Raw genomic sequence first — 17069 nt, 5'->3', positions numbered from 1 at the left:
TTGAGGCTGGGTGGGAGGGATGGACTGCGTCACGCTGAAGGACTCCTCCTCCTTCTCTTCCTCCTCCTCCTCCTCCTCCTCCTCCTCAGTCTTCATCATGAGTGGGGACTCCTCGAGCGCAGGGCGGGGCGTGGATGGAGGGCACGCGCACCCACAAACACGCGCACACGAATACATAGATATCCATGTCATCCTCACTGAAGAGTGTTTAAGCCTGTGATTAGTTACTGGAAAGACACTAGTCTGCTGTATTCAAAATATGCCATATTATTTCCAGTAATTTTACAATATACTTTGTGTTTCTGGAGTTTTAACAGTCAATATGATTTCTTTGATATGTGGTTTAAGCTGCAATAAACTGAATTATATATATATATAAAATTCAGTATATATATTCAGTATATATAATTCAATATATATAATTCATATATATATATATATATATATATATATATATATATATATAATTCAGTTATTGCAGCTTAAACCACATATCAAAGAAATCATGTTATATCATATATATATATATTTATTTATATATAATTCAGTTATTGCAGCTTAAGCCACATATCAAAGAAATCATATTGAATGTTAAAACTACAGCAACACAAAGGATGTTGTAAAATTACTGGAAATAAAACGACATATTTTGGATACAACAGACAAAATAGTGTCTTTACAGTAACTAATCATATATATATATATATATATATATATATATATTTATATATTTTATCCCTTTAAGATTCTTTCCCCCTTTTCTTTTCCTTAAAGCAGAACTATAAATTAGGGCTGTCAATCGATTCAAATATTGAATCGCGATTAATCACATTATTGTCCATAGTTAATCGTGATTAATGGCAAATTAATCACACATTTTTTATCTGTTCAAAATGTACATTAAAGGGAGCTTTGTCAAGTATTTATATTCTCTTATAAACATGTGAGTGGGTAAATATGCTTGCTTTATGCAAACATATGTAAATATTTATCATTGGAAATCAATTAACGAGACAAAACGATGACAAATATTATCCAGAAACCCTCACAGGTACTGCATTTAGCATAACAAATATGCTCAAATCATAACATGGCAAACTGAGGCTCGACAGGCAACAACAGCTGTCAGTGTGTCAGTGTGCTGACTTGCCTAAAAACTGCATGTGATTATCATAAAGTGGGCATGTCTGTAAAAGGGAGACTCGTGGGTACCCATAGAACCCATTTTCATTCACATATCTTGAGGTCAGAGGTCAAGGGACTATTTTGAAAATGGCCATGCCAGTTTTGGAGCAAGTTTGGAGCGTTATTTAACGTCCTTTGTGACAAGCTAGTATGACATGGACGGTACCAATGGATTCCAATGGTTTTTCTAGTTTCGTATGATGCCAGTATATTCACTCTTCATTAATGCGTTAAAGAAAATAAGTGGTGTTAAAACTAATTTGTGTTAATGCGTTAATATCGCGTTAACTTTGACAGCCCTAATATAAATATGTAAAGTAAAAGTGAAAGAGGTCTCTCTTAGTGGGAAACCCACAGATAGTTATCACCCAGCTGCCGTTCTCTTCAGCTCTAGAGTGTTTTAGCATCTTTCAGCTAATTGTTTTGGTTTTATGGTCGACAACTTTTAGGTTCAGTCTTTATTGCTCCAATACCTGCTTTGTCATCCTCATCAGCGTGTGTGATGCCAACGCACAAGGCACCCTTTAGTGCCTGTATGAGACGCACCGGGCTTTCAATTAACTACAATATAAACTGTTATCTGCAGCAACAGTAACAATTAGATCATTCATTCTTCACTTTGATTATAACACATCAGTGTGCTGTGTGTTATTGTCACAGACTGAGTATCCTGACTATTCTTTGTGATGAAGAGTAATCTGCTTACTGATGAAGGGTCAGTGGATCTGCTAATCCACCCCCCTTCTCTTAAGTCGGCTCACTGAAACCCCTAGTTTCGTGGTGTCCTTTATGTTGCCCTGCTTATTTCAGGGAGCGAACATCTTTATGGACCATATCTCATTAGGTTCAACCTCTGCTGTATAAAGATCCAAGTTGCTGTACAATTACCGGAGCAGGCTTTACTGGAAATGACAAAAAAGAAGAGAAAACGACCCAAGGGTTGGGTTTGAAATCCAAACATGTGGAGGGAGGGAGGTGGGGGAAACAGTAAAACATTCCTAAGGACCTTCTCATAATTTAAGAGAGGAGTGACTAAGAGTGTTGAGCTGAACAATAGGATGAGTCACGAGAGGGTCGACGCTGACAGAGAGGACACACCCTCCAGAGACCACCGCAGTCACAGCTCCCGCCATGCAGGAAACAGATGTGTATGCAGTGCATGTGGTTGTATGTACGATAGTAAAAGCTGTATGAGAAACACAAAGTCAGAGCAATAACTATCACTAGCCTTACAAGCCATCCTCACCATGTTATTTAACCCTGAGACCCGCAATCCTGACCGAATTTATTGTCTTTCAGAGGCTGTATAGCAGGTTCAGTTTAAGAGCTAGACTATATGAAAACTATACAAAACTAGAAAACCCTAGGAAACCATTGGCACCAACCATGTCATGCTAGTATGTCAGGAAGAAGGCTAAATAACGCTCAAATGTGTTATTTTCGCCTATTCTTAAATGGTGTGTTTGAATATTTCTGCTTACTGGGGTCCCTAAACAGTCTTGGAATTACATAGATTGGGTATCACTGTAAAGCTGATACTCTTGTGGATCCAACGAGACCAACTGTATTCATGTGTGATGATGTAAATCCCCATAGAAGCCATTTCATTGTAGTGAGACCATTTTGAAACTTGACCTCACTGTATAAAATGACCTGTGGTGACCTCTAGGATAATCACAGCCTCATGAAACTTTACAACCACAAACTAGAGACCCGGAGCATTCAGAGGATGGATGGCTTTCCTACCTATATTGACAATAAGGGGGTTTCTGAGCAGTTTCCAGAACACTTAGCTTAGTCTCTAGTTAGCTTAGCTTAGCATATTGACTGTAAACAGGGGGAAACACCTAGCCTGACTCTCTAAAGCTCACTAATTAACCCAGTATATCTCATTTGTTTGATCCGTACAAAAACCTAAATGTAAAACAATTTTGTTCTAACTCCTGGCAAGAAAGCGATTGAGTGTATTTCCCAAAATGTGGAACTATTCTTTATCTTAACCTTAACCTTAAATAATATAACAGACATTACCTAATCTATTTACAAGATAGACTGTTCGTCTAATACTTTCACTGCTATTTAAACTCAAGTCGTGTTAAATATAAAACCTTTACCACTTTAGGAAGAAAGTACTTCCTCTCTGCTATGGCAAAAGGCCTGTGTACGTGAAGCAACTTCTCCTGTGATGAGCAGAGTTATTGCATCTGTCAGTGGTTTCCGTTGAAGTTTCATACTTCTTCTTCCTATAAACCACAAATGAGATGAAAAGATAGAGCGGAAGAGTTACAGTGCCGAGACACACCCTAATAGTGGTTTGAAAAAACCCTTTTCACCGCTCTAGAAAAGATACAAAATTCCGGTTTAAAACCACCGTGCTCTTTACCCTGAATACCTACATGTTCTGTTATACATGTATGATCCTTACTGTAAATAAAGACTGATTGGGTGAAGCGGACAGGTTTGGACACTGAAGGTCATGCTGTTGCCTCTTCCTGTGTGTGCAGTAAATGGGGAGTTTCCTCGATCAGTGTCACTGCCTGGAAGTGGACAGCTTCACTGCTCCCTCCTCTCTGTCTCACACTGCTGCTATCTCAAGACTAATGTCTGGGACAGATGTTTCTGTTATCGCCCAAGGGTTTCCCACAGTTCTTGTGTGTGCACGTGTGGATCTACGTTTGCATGTGAGGCCCCTTGTTTTTCCTTTGTCAGGCCTCCAAGGGCCTCCACATTAAACAGGATATGGCAGTTATCTGAAAACCATGGTGACAGAGAGGCCTTCCTGTGAGTCAGAGCAGGTCTTAAAAACTGATAATAGTGAATCTCTTTGGACAGAGGTAAATGTGAGATAAGGATGTATACTCATATTTACTGAAGAGCTAAGTGGTGCAATTTTTGTGCTCAAAATGTTTATTGCTCAATGATGAAGTAAACTGAAGAAGAAAGTAATTTATTCATTGCTGCTGTGAAGAATGTAAAGCCACACTTAACATCACACCAGCACAGGAAAGGAGTAGATGGTAAATAATTGCATGTAATTGTAGTGTACATAAACACCACCCCCGCGTGTGTGACCTAGTTGTGAGTGACTGGGGGTTTACACCAGCAGTACACCCACCATATGCTGTATGTTCAAGAGCCCTTTGGTTAAATGTGAGATACTTGTTGAAATAGTCAGTCCTTTTAACATCAAGCAACCATTTTCTTCTCCCAAACAGACTTAATGCATTCTTTCCACTCTGTTTTCTCCCTCATGTCTGACCCAGCAACAGTTGGGGCATGTAACCTCAGCGCACTGGTGGAGAAACCACAAGATAAAAGTCAGTACTGAAGTAATATTCCACATTTATGACATGTGTTTTGGAAGAAATTGCCAATTAGGTTACTGTAAGCGACTTTGTGAGCTGGCTGCACACTACAAAGAGGGTGTGTACAGGCTGTTTGTGTACTGTAGCTATAATAAAGCTGGATGATTTTTTAATAAAATCTGGGCGACACTCCCACTGTCAGCCTGTCTGTCTCCGAGATGTGTTCACCAGTTCTAGGGGTAACGTAATGCTTTCTGTTTTTCCTCCTGCCTGTCCTTCTTTTCCCTGCGAGTGTTCAGCCAAAGTTCAGCTAATTCAATCACTGCTGGATGACTCACACCACAGTGTCCCTTTCTGCACAGATGCACAGACACACACACACACAGGCAGACATGGATGTACATACACACACAACAGCCAGTGCTGCGTCAGCCTCTCAGCGCACTTGTGAAATAACCTCTTGTTCCCCAGCTTCATTACATCCATCCCTGTCTCTGTTTTTTATCAGCCGATGCACTGTCATGCTTGTTCATTCTCTCTGTTTTTGTCATTTACTTTTTTCTTGTCTGCATTCTTATGTCTTGATGTCTCTTTTTAATACCAACCCCGACATTTCCCTATGAATATATAGGTTAGCAGAGGCAGACATAAAACGCAGTCTGGAGCAACAAATCAATCTAATTTTCATTAAACATTAGCACTTCTTCAGGGCTGCCTCTCGGTGGCGCATTTACTTAATCAAAGACGGCATTAGACAGGTTTTCTTTTGTCACTAGTTTTATTCTTACTTATCATTACAGTTTCTTCTCCTGTTATCTGTCTGTTACCACACTTTCAGGCCAGCCATTTAAGCTGAATGTGACAACAAAATCCCTCTATTCAAATGAAAAACGATTCACTCGAGCGTAGCATGATGAGAAAATTACAGACCGCATAGAATTTCCTGCATTTGCATGTCTGTTTGCGTGTCTGTGTTTGCATGCGTTTGAATGCCATGCATGTGAGCACATGCAAAACGATCAAGATACAGTCATTTAACTGCAGTCCTTGGATGCTGTCGCAGAGACTGTTATTACTGGTCAAGCCACCCAGATTTATTGAGCTTTACTATACAGAGCCTTTCCACTTAGCCTAATGACTGCCAACAGGAACGAGAGCAGATGGCTCTGTTACAGTACACTGAGGGTGAAACGTCCATAGAGTTGGACAAAAGTGGCCGATACTTACAATGTCTATTTTATCAATCAGACCACACTAAGTTTATATGTGTCTGGGATATACATTGTTGCTGGACACTAAGAGTTGATACATCACATACATGCAAACTAGGGCTGTCAATCGATTAAAATATTTAATCGCATGATTGTCCATAGTTAATCGTGATTAATTGCAAATAATCGCACATTTTTTATCTGTTCAAAATGTATTTAACACTTTTAACAACATGGGAGTGGACAAATATGCTTGCTTTATGCTAATAAATGTATATATTTATTATTGGAAATCAATTAACAACACAAAATAATGACAAATATTGTCCAGAAACCCTCACAGGTACTGCATTCAGCATAAAAAATATGCTCAAATTATAACATGGCAAACTGAAGCCCAACATGCAACAACAGCTGTCAGTGTGTCAGTGTGCTGACTTGACTATGACTTGCCCCAAACTGCATGTGATTATCATAAAGTGGGCATTTCTGTAAAGGGGAGACTCGTGGGTACCCATAGAACCCATTTTCATTCACATATCTTGAGGTCAGAGGTCAAGGGACCCCTTTGAAAATGGCCATGACAGTTTTTCCTCGCCAAAATGTAGCATACGTTTGGAGCGTTATTTAGCCTCCTTCGCGACAAGCTAGTATGACATGTTGCTACCAATAGATTACTTAGGTTTAGCAACAAAGCCTGCTACAACCTCCAAAAGATCGATTATGTTATAATGCATTAAAGAAATTAGTGCTGTTAAAACTAATTTTGCATTAGCGCGTTATTATCGGGTTAACTTTGACAGCTTTAGTTCAAACTATTAGGAACATTTTTTTTTCACGTATACACAAATTAAGTTAATCATTTATCCCTTTACAATTGTCACACAAAGCTTTTTTATTCTTGGGAATGTGCACACATACAGTACAAACAAACTCAAGTACTCCCTCACAACACTGACATAAGCTAACAGGTTATGTGGATCTTTGTGTGCCATTCATACAAGTTTGATCATAAACTTTGTAGAAACAAAACAGACACAAATAATAACGTTTGAATGTGGGAAGTGAGCAGGGCTGAGTATACTCCTACAGGAGACACAGGAGAACTATGTGTCCCTCTCTCTGTCCGTCCCCTCGTATGTCTGTCTGTCTGTCTGTGCATGTTCGTGTGAATAAGCTGAATAAGCAGGATTTCCAACACAGAGAGCAGGAAGGGACTTCCACTAACACACGCACACACACCAGGACCACAGGAAATCAAGGTCAGTGTGACAATTGTGAGCAAGTGTGTGTGTGTGTGTGTGTGTCTGACAGGGAGACAGAGGAGGTTCTGTACTTACATTACCCCCTGGTGCATCATAATCTCTCCCATTTTATCCTCGGTGTAGGGGGGGCAAACGTGTGCTTGTATTGTTTAAACATCCCTCATTGGAATAGAGAGACCTCAGTTGTTAGGCTCACTGTGCTCTTTGTGTGGATATTACAACTCTTAGAGAACCTCATGTAGCAGATGTTCTCTTGTTTTCTCTGTTAGTGTGTGTGTGTGCTTGTGGCACAGAGGCACAGTTAAAGATGTTAATCCTTTAAAAGCACCTAAAGCACTGTGCTGGGTTAGTAAAACACTAATGGCAGTGTAGTTTGGTTCACTTATTCTGCCTGTTGCTCCACCCTCCATACAGGAGAGGAGTGTCTTTTCATTCCCTTAAACACATGTGATATATACCTCATGAAAAGCATGGGGTTGTGCTTCTCACCTGTTTTGTTTTCCCTATACACTAATGAAATGCAAATTATGAATTCAACCTGCCAGTTGTATCTGTCAGACAGGGGACACAGTTAATCAGTCCATATATTTTCACCATATTGGTGAGCTGACTAAGTGGTGTGAAGGCATTGTCCTTTTTATTGATGAAAGTAAGACTAAGGAGCTGACTATAGTGAGTCCTCACAATGCCACAATGTCATTATTCTTCACCTGTTTTGATTAATGATCAGCCTGTTGAAACAGTAGAGGAGTTAAAATATTTAGGAGCCTTTTTTGATCGCACTTTAAGTATCACAGCCAACACAGAACACATTTTTAAAAAAGCAATGCAGCGCATGTATCCAATCAGTAAATTAGATTCATACAATATAAGCAAGAACATCTTAGAGACTGTCTATAAAGGTCTTGTTGAACGTGTCAACATGTGTACATGGTATGGGCACCTGGGGGCTAAGAACAAACTTAGACTATCCAGAATTACAAACATGGCCAGTAAAATTATTGGGAAAGAGCAAAAACAACTGGGATGTATTAGATATTATTATATAAAACTCAGGCAAAACAAAAAGCTTGACAAATTGTGTCGGATCCTGTTCATCCTCTTTTGAAAGAATTTATAAAACTGCCCTCAGGAAGACGCTATGGATCCATCGCAACAACCAAGACCATTTACAAAAAGTCTTTCATAACAAATGCAATAACTTTACAAAATTCATAAACACAATTCACACTGGGACCATGTCCGTTATTGTTGTCTGTAGTGCATGTCGTGCTATTTATTGTTTGTACTGTGATTTACTGTGATGTGTTTTAACCAACCTTTGAAGCCGAAGGCAAATTTCCACATTTGTGGACAATACAGATTTTTATTTTAGTCTTTCAAAATTAGAATTTTGTTTACACTTATATTGTCATTTTTGAGGCCATAGTTTAGTGTGTTTTTGCACTATTATTGCAATGTTTATGTTATTTATGAGAGGTTTTTATCACCCAACCCCACACCCCAAAATCTGTTCTTTGTGATGTTATCAGAGGGGTTTAGAAAACAAAAGACAGAGAGATTGACTGCAGATGGGGCAGCCTTGGTTTGTGCATGATGCCAAGGCTGTGTCACACACCCTCTCCTGTAGGTCTATACTGACGAACACGCTCAAATTCACACTTTAGCCACACAAAGTACACACCGAATCACATTATTAACCAGCCACTCAACTCAATCCTTTCACCCATTTGTAGCCCTCCACCCCTCCCAGTGCTTTGCCCCAAGACTCATCGCCAAGGTAACCGCCAGCACTCAGCTCCTCCCAGACATCCTGGCAAGGTGAGTGAACACACGCACACACACACGCGCGCGCACACACACACGCACACACACACACACACACACACACACACACACACACACACACACACACACACACACACACACACACACACACACACACACACACACACACACAGTCGTCCTTTCCTCTGGATCACTATTTACTACTGACAGACAAAGAGAAGTCTCCCAAGTCACTCATGAACAGACACATTATGGAACAAAAATTCTTTCGTAATGACACATTGGGGTCACAACTGTGTGAACTCGATCATTTCCTCAGTCATTCTTTTCACAAATATGTTCCTCTCCACATAAAAATCTAAGTTGTTTTTCCATCAGCAGAGGACAGCTCCAGCCAGAACTTTTTTCCATTGTCAAATCTGTGCCCGACAGATTCAGCGTGCAAGAGCTGGAGTTGGGGAAGGGAGCGGAGACAGAAGAGAGAGGAGGAAGCTTGTGTTGTTTTCCGTACCTGATAACCCTCCATCCTCTGTCTCCCTACCGTCCGACCTGTCAGACGCTGTTTCCTGGAATTCTGATTCCTGAGGGGAGTGTGTGGGAAGGGAACACAAAGGGGTAATGTCAGTCACTGTAAGGCCATCGCTGAATAACAAACACATCAATCTGATGAGCATGACCAGTCGCACATACTGTACATGCCTGCATGAGGCTGAACAAAGCAAGGTGTAATTATGGGGCAATGAAAAGTTAAGGCCAAGGGTCTTAGCTCAATGGCTAATTTTAGACAACCCTCGTCACACATGATGTCACACATTACTGCATAATGTCAAGAGGAGGTGTTATAACATGCAAATAGTGTCCTAAACCTGCAGTAGGCAGAATATTTTTGGCATCATTGGGCAAAAATTCCATAATAACCTTTCAGCATATTGTAATTGAAGTGTTCTGTGATAAAACTAGTCTTCTGCACCTCCTCATGGCTCTGTTTTCAGGCTTCCAAAAAATCTAGTCTGTGATGGGAGACTTTGGCCAATCACAGGTCATTTCAGAGAGAGAGCGTTCTTATTGGCTGTTCATTCAACGGAGGCAGCTGTCAATCACTCGCAAACTCCGATCAAACGGTCAAACTAGGCAGCGCTGATCAAATATGAATCAATATTCTGTTACTGTAATGCCTATTTCCCGCCTCAAATGTTTTCAGAAACATCTTGTAGTGTACTGTTTAGCTGTAAAATTAGAAAGTTTGCTCCGGCTGGTGGGCGGTGCTTAGTATTTCCTCAACTGATCCCAACATGGCTGCCGGGTCAAAAACATTCTGTTTTTGCAGCTAAACAGTACACTACAAGATGTTTCTGAAAACATTTGAAATGAGAAATAGGCATTAAAGTAACAGAATATTGATTCATATTGGATCAGCGCTGCCTAGTTTGACCGTTTGATCGGAGTTGGCGAGTGATTGACAGCTGCTCAGAGACGGCAGGCTCCAGCTCGGCTCTGATTGGTTGTTTTCTTCCAGTCTGTGAAATCATGCAGAGGACACAGAGGCTCCTGATTTATTTCAGATTACCTGTCTCATGCCATACTGTCATGATATAGTGACTGTTTTATAAAAATAACTTTTAATCATATTTGCTCCAATTCTACCTACTGCAGCTTTAATATCGCCATAGATGGTCAAGGACTCAAACAACAAGGGACTGAAATTCAGTGTTCATCAACCTTTTATCTTCTGCTAAATGACTGTATGCAACACAACAAGAAGTTACTGTCAGATACAGTCTGAAGCCAGCGTTAGGATAGACAGTGATTATTGTTCTATAAGGGAATGTTCTTTGCTCTGTGTTGTCCTGTTCAAACCACTCGTGCCATTTGCATAATAACAGTAATCTTTCACTTCTGTGTGTGTGTGTGTGTGTGTGGGAAAGAGAGTGATACAGAAGAATTTATATGATTGTTTATAGCTGGACATTCTTTTAATCATTGTTCCTGTCTGTGTGTGTACTGTGCTGCTCAGATAGGACACCGGTTTCTGCTCTGGATATTGAAAGTGTCCCATAAACACGTCCGGCTTTAAGGGAGGGGTCAGAGATAAATACAACAACCGTATTATCACACACTGATATGGACACACACGCAAAGATAAAGCCTCAGGGCCCAGGAGATGAAAGCTACATCTGTTGCTGCGCTGGATATCTTAACAAAGACACTAATGATTAAGTCAGAGGAATTGCACACTGTGGAATGACGCGCTGGATGGACACATAACAACCCAAAAGTCACCTTCTGTTAGTCATGCTCACGCACTCCTACTCATTTCTCTTTCTGGACATACTGTACAGCCGTTTCACAATATGCTTGTCGTTAATTGCCAGTATTTTCACATTCAGGCCCCTGAGGTCTTCAACAGAGGGCAGGAAGGCTGTGATTTGTGAGGGGTCAGCTGTTAAGGAGGTGGAGCGTTACAAGGGTTAATGCACATGCTCAGATCATGCCTGTGCTCCACCAGATCAATTTTTAGATCTTGCTGTCAAGAGCTCAGTTCAATGAGGAAGCAAACCCCTGGGCGTCAGACGTGTTTAATATTTGTTTTGCAAAAGTAAACATTGTGAAACCTCTTTCCTGTTTCCACATAAAGTAAGAAATTTTAAAACCACCCTTTTGCAACTGATTATGACACAGCACAATGTTATAGTCCATACATTCACAGTCTTATAGCGCTTAGAGTCGTCCACTATAAACATGTATTTGCACTGTTGGTCAGTGAGAGGCTTTGCTGCAGTTTTATTGGGAGGCTGCTACAAGGTAGTTAAAGGGCGCCTTTACATAAATCGTCGAGTCACGGTTACAGTTGGCTCAATGTTTTAGTCGGTCAAGGAATTCTCATGCCAAGCTTGTATCCAACTGCCACAATAAATCAGCCATGTGTTTACTGTAATACTTTCACGGCACATTTCTTAACTTAGACCGAATCGAAAGTGACAATCCCCTGGCCTAAAACGATCAAGCCAACAGATGTCTAAACATCTGCTGCTGATGAGATGTCTCCTTTTGGATGAAGTAATCAACAGTGCAAATTCCAGGATTCCTATTAAAACCCGCCCCTCCTCCCTCTCATTCCTCTGCAGTTTCCACTGCTGATCAGCATTATTGATCCTGAGCAGCCACAGTTTACATAATGTGTCATCCTCTTCTTGGAATAGGGAGGAAAATCTTGAGCAGAAAGACTGTATGGCCAGTTTTAGTCAAGACTAAATAGCTCACACATGACGGCATGTACAAACACACACACACACACACACACACACACACACACACAAAGGTACACGTGTGTGTGTTTCGAGAGATCAGGAGACACAGATCATGTTGAACAGAAGCTCGGGACTCGTTTCACTGACATCCAATCTACAGTCACTGAGCACTCTGACCGCAAAGTGGGTGTGTGAGTGTGTTTCAGGGCTTCACATCTCATTGATAAGAAGATCTTGTTGTATTCTGATGACAAGTGAATGAGTTAAATCCTGTCAGAGGGATATCAGCGGCTACTTACAGCCCACACTCTGGTGTATGAATAAGTTAATTAGGGTTCTATACCCACCTTGTGGTGATATAATGTATTACATGAAATCTACAATCAACTGCAGTAGACAAGTAGATTTCGCTCCATCACTGATTTGCTTCAAAGTGTCCTTGGGCAAGATACTGAACCCCAAAATGCCATCGTTGTGTGAATGAGTATTTAGATTAGATCCTGATGGGCAGGTTGCCACCTTGCATGACAGCCTCTGCCATCAGTTTATGAATGTGTGTGAATGGGTGAATGATGACATATAGTGTAAAGTGCTTTGAGTGGCCGGAAGACTAGAAAGGCGCTATATAAATGCAAGTCCAGTTACCATTTTACCATTTCTTACCTTAGGCTGTCTGATAATAATGGAGGGTCTGGGAATGTGAGGATATTTCAGCTCCAGCTCCGGGCTAAACTCCACTTCCAGCTCATCCTCCTCTGAGCTCTGGGAGAGGCCACAGAGGGCCGGAGGTGACTCAAAGCATGGGGCGTCGTCTGTGTCCTGCAGGCGGCAAATAGAGTTTGAGTCGACACCATTTACTTTTATGGTTCTGGTGGAGTGGTCAGAGATACAGCTGATAGTCCTCTGAGGCTGTCTGTGCTGCTGCTGCAGTGGGCTGCGCGGTAGGGCTTCTGGTTGGGATATAACCGGGCCTGCTGCAGGGAGTCCATGGTTATTTCTGCTTTGTCTGGAGTTGTTTGGCTCCTCCTGAGCAGGTGTTGGATCAGTGTTAACATCAGATGGATTACCAAAACAATGACCCAGAGAGGAGCAAGGTAGTCCGTGCATGCTGGGGGATTCAGAAATTACCAGAACAGACTGTAAAATTAAACCTAATTGCACTGACATCACATGGATCTGGGGTTTTCCATTATGTGGGGCAACATTAGGCAGTTAATCTGTAGTGGTGTCTTGTACATCATCAAACACTTTAGCAGAGTATGAACAATAACCAGTGAGGGATCATTTCCTTTAAGTGGGATGAAGGCAAATGTATTACACAAGAACGTGCCGACCATTTCTACATTTGTGAAGCGACGTATGAAATAAAAACATATCTTTATCCAGGGAAGACAACAGATATCCTTAATAGCTGTCCTCCATTTCAGCATGTCTTCTTGTTATGTCATAGCAGCATTAGTTGTCCACTTGTCCAGCTGCAGCTGTATCAATGGGTCGTCAGTTTATCCCAGACTTGACCTTAAAAGTCCAGACTGTGTCGGCCATCTCTCGGTCAGCAGGCCGATGTGTCATCACATCGTTCTCTCTTCCTCTCACAGGAAATAGATTCCCAGCCAGGTTGGTTCAAAGTGGCTTCCACCACCAGGCGAGGAGCACTCTCTCTTCAACCCTTCACAGTCCCTCGTCTGCCTCCGTGACAACCTATGTGTGTGTGTGTGAGTCTCAAGGTTTCTGTGTGCGTGTGTGTGAGTGAGTTGCAGTGTGTCAGTGCTGGGTGTCTCATTACTTGACCAGGTAGTCCCTGGTCTGTTGTGAGTTTGGAGGCTGCCGGGTTGGGCCACAGGGACTCTGGTTACCATCTGATTCAAGGTCAGTTACTAATACACTTGCCCTACACTTCCTTAGTATTAATAAATGAACTCATCTGATCACAGAGCAGTGGCCTAGAGTGTAAAGGTTAGTGGAGTGTTGAATATGAGAGTTCAAGTTACAGGCAGACACCGTAAGCGATAGGCTTCAGATGAGAAAGAGAAAGGAGGGGATAGACAGAGAGAGAGAGGGAGAGAGAGAGAGAGAGAGAGAGAGAGAGAGAGAGAGAGAGAGAGAGAGAGAGAGAGAGAGAGAGAGAGAGGGAGAGAGAGAGAGAGAGAGAGAGAGAGAGAGAGAGAGAGAGAGAGAGAGAGAGAGACTCAGCTGTCCTTGGCTGACGGCTACTTAAATATTCATACAATCACATAAAGCAGACTTGCATTAATAGTTTATCCAGCCTGGTCTACTGGTGAATATGTATTATAACAAAAATGCAGAGCATCATATTGGTTTATAGGTTACTGTATGTGTGCAGTTTTGGATCGGTGGATTGGTTCCCAGGATCTGGATTGGTTATATTAGAATATAATGGGACAGTTTATTGGCCCATTACAATCTAATATCAGTCCTACTGCTAAGAATCTTGGTATCATCTTTGACCGGTATATGATTTTTGACCATCATGTCACTGAACTTGTCCAGTCCTGTTTTCTCCAGCTAAGAAACATCGCACAAATCAGATGCATCTTGTCTTCCACGGATCTTGAACTATTAATTCACATTCTCCCGTCTAGACTATTGTAATTCCCTCTACAGCTGCCTCAGTCAAACTGCAGCTGCCAGGTTATCAACCAGAACTAGCTGTCAGTCTCACATTACCCCTGTTCTGGCATCCCTCCATTGGCTCCCTGTAAAATTCAGAATCAACTTTAAGATCTTGCTAATTACATATAAGGCACTGCATGACCTCGCCCCCTGTTACATTTCTGATCTCCTTGTTCCCTATTCTACCTCTTGACCACTCCAATCCTTAAATCTCTGCCTTTTATCCATCCCCCGCTCCAACTGCAAAACAAAAGGTGATCGAGCCTTTTCTGTCTTAGCTCCAAACCTGTGGAATCGAATATATGGGGGCGCCACACTTGTTAAAACCCTGCATTTCAAGAAAATAAAATTAATCTATACCTACAGGAAAATTAAATACAACATACAACTGTACTTAAAGCAGCAGTGCGTAGAATTGGAACAAATATGATTAAAAAAAGTTATTTTTATAAAACAGTAGTGCATGAGACAGGTAATCTGAAAAAAATCATGTGTCTCTGTGTCCTCCGGTGCTCCCAATGGCATTTGCAAGATTTAATAGACTGGAGGAAAACAACCAATCAGAGCCGATCTGGAGCCCTGCCGTCTCTGAGCAGCTGTCAATCTCTAACAAACTCCGATCAAACGGTCAAACTAGGCAGCGCTGATCAAATACGAATCAATATTCTGTTACTGTAATGCCTTGAGAAAGTTTGTGACCCGGCAGCCATGTTGAGATCAGTTGAGGAAATACCAGGCACCGCCCACCAGCCGGAGCAAACTTTCTCATTTTAGAGCTAAACAGTACACTACAAGATAATTCTGAAAACATTTGAGGCAAGAAATAGACATTACAGTGACAGAATATTAATTCATATTTGATCAGCGCTGCATAGTTTGACCGTTTGATCGAAGTTGAACAGCCAATAGGAACGCTCTCTCTCTCTCAAATGATCTGTTTTTGGCCAAAGTCTCCCGTATAAAACAGAGCCATGAAGAGGTGCAGAAGTCTAGTTATCTCTCAGAGCACTTGAATTCTGCCTATACTGCAGGATTAACTTGAAGAGGAATTACAGGTGTACTTTTGGTCCAACTGATACATTGGGTGTCAAGTTCAAATGGCAGTTTGGTCATAGCACAGAGATGACTGAGATTTAAGCAAACTTAATGGCAGAGGGCAAAAAGAAAAATGTTCTTCCCCCTCCCCTCCTAGTGCACTATCTGGCGCACTTTACACTCATTTTACACTACACATCCTATTTACCACTTTATTGCTGACTGCACATATGTACATATTACATTTATTTATTGCACATTCTACATTTATTTATTGACGGACTGTACACACTATGTTCACCCATTCACTCTGTATCTTTTATATCTCTATTATTGTCTTTATAATTTTTGTATACCTTTACCTCTCCTGTGATTCACTCTGTTTGCTGATGTTGCTGCTTTGACATCTGAATTTCCCTCCGGGGATTAGTAAAGGTTAATTTTATCTTATATAGGAGCCCTGATTGTGTGCAGATTGGGCTAACCTGTTTTACAATGGTGATGTAACCACCTTACATACCAAGCATCCTCTCCTGAACAGTGATCTGTTCCTGGTGGTTGGGAACATTGTGAAACCTGATAATTGCAGGACTGATTCTTGTAGTTGTTAATGTGCTGTTAGGAGACACACCAGACACAACAATCATTTCAGATAATGTTACTCATGTGGAGCAAAGATAGATTAACGCCTGTATGCATTAAGAAATGCAATGCTTCATGCAGGGTGTCCCTGGGATGTTGATAATATTAATAAAACATATTCTTATCACATTTATTTATGGAAGAGTAAATATTGCTTCAGTAATAGACTTCAATCATAATCTCTTTCCTCTCAAGAGGCATTCCAATAAGCCCTCATATGTAAATATATTCACAATTTGTGTCCCTGTCTTCCTCATTATAAGAAACCAAATCTGCTGTGAACACACCGAGCTCTCTGTCTCTCCAACATACTCTCTTATTTAGGCAGCTCTGTGCTGTGAGGGTAACACACCCTGACAAATTGAACCAGGGTGTGATCATGAAATATGCATGAGCTCTTTTGTCTCAGGATGTAAACAGAGAAATCGTTTGCACTAACTATTTAGAAACTTAGAGGGGGATGTAGTTGCAAGAGTATTTAATTAATAATATGAATAATAATAAAGATAATGATGATGATGACATCATCATCATCTTTATTAATATTCATATTATTAATATATATACATGTGTATGTATGTATACTGTATTAATAATGAATATGAATAATAATAAAGATGATGATGATGAGGTCATGATAATAATATCAATAACAATAATAATACCAACACTTACAATACACACGTTTTTAATAAAATGCCTTCAGTTGAAAGCGGAATGAAAAAGCTCCCTCACTTCCACTGCCGGAACTTAAGA

At 40.9% G+C, this 17069-nt stretch overlaps 1 protein-coding gene across 1 annotated transcript; it reads right to left on the bottom strand.

The window, feature by feature from the left end:
* Positions 1 to 8861: 8861 nt before the first annotated feature.
* LOC119486911 lies at positions 8862 to 13237 on the bottom strand. The gene is made up of 2 exons (XM_037767440.1): positions 12666 to 13237; positions 8862 to 9335 (listed from the first exon to the last, which is right to left on the bottom strand). Exons 1-2 carry the CDS (start codon positions 13167 to 13169, stop codon positions 9189 to 9191), a joined length of 651 nt encoding a protein of 216 aa, XP_037623368.1. The 5' UTR covers positions 13170 to 13237; the 3' UTR covers positions 8862 to 9188.
* Positions 13238 to 17069: the final 3832 nt, after the last annotated feature.

Source organism: Sebastes umbrosus, chromosome 4 (genome assembly GCF_015220745.1).
Source record: "Sebastes umbrosus isolate fSebUmb1 chromosome 4, fSebUmb1.pri, whole genome shotgun sequence".
Lineage (NCBI taxonomy): Eukaryota > Metazoa > Chordata > Actinopteri > Perciformes > Sebastidae > Sebastes > Sebastes umbrosus.
The sequence above is the reverse complement of the archived record's forward strand: the minus strand, read 5'-3'. Positions and strand labels throughout refer to the sequence as shown.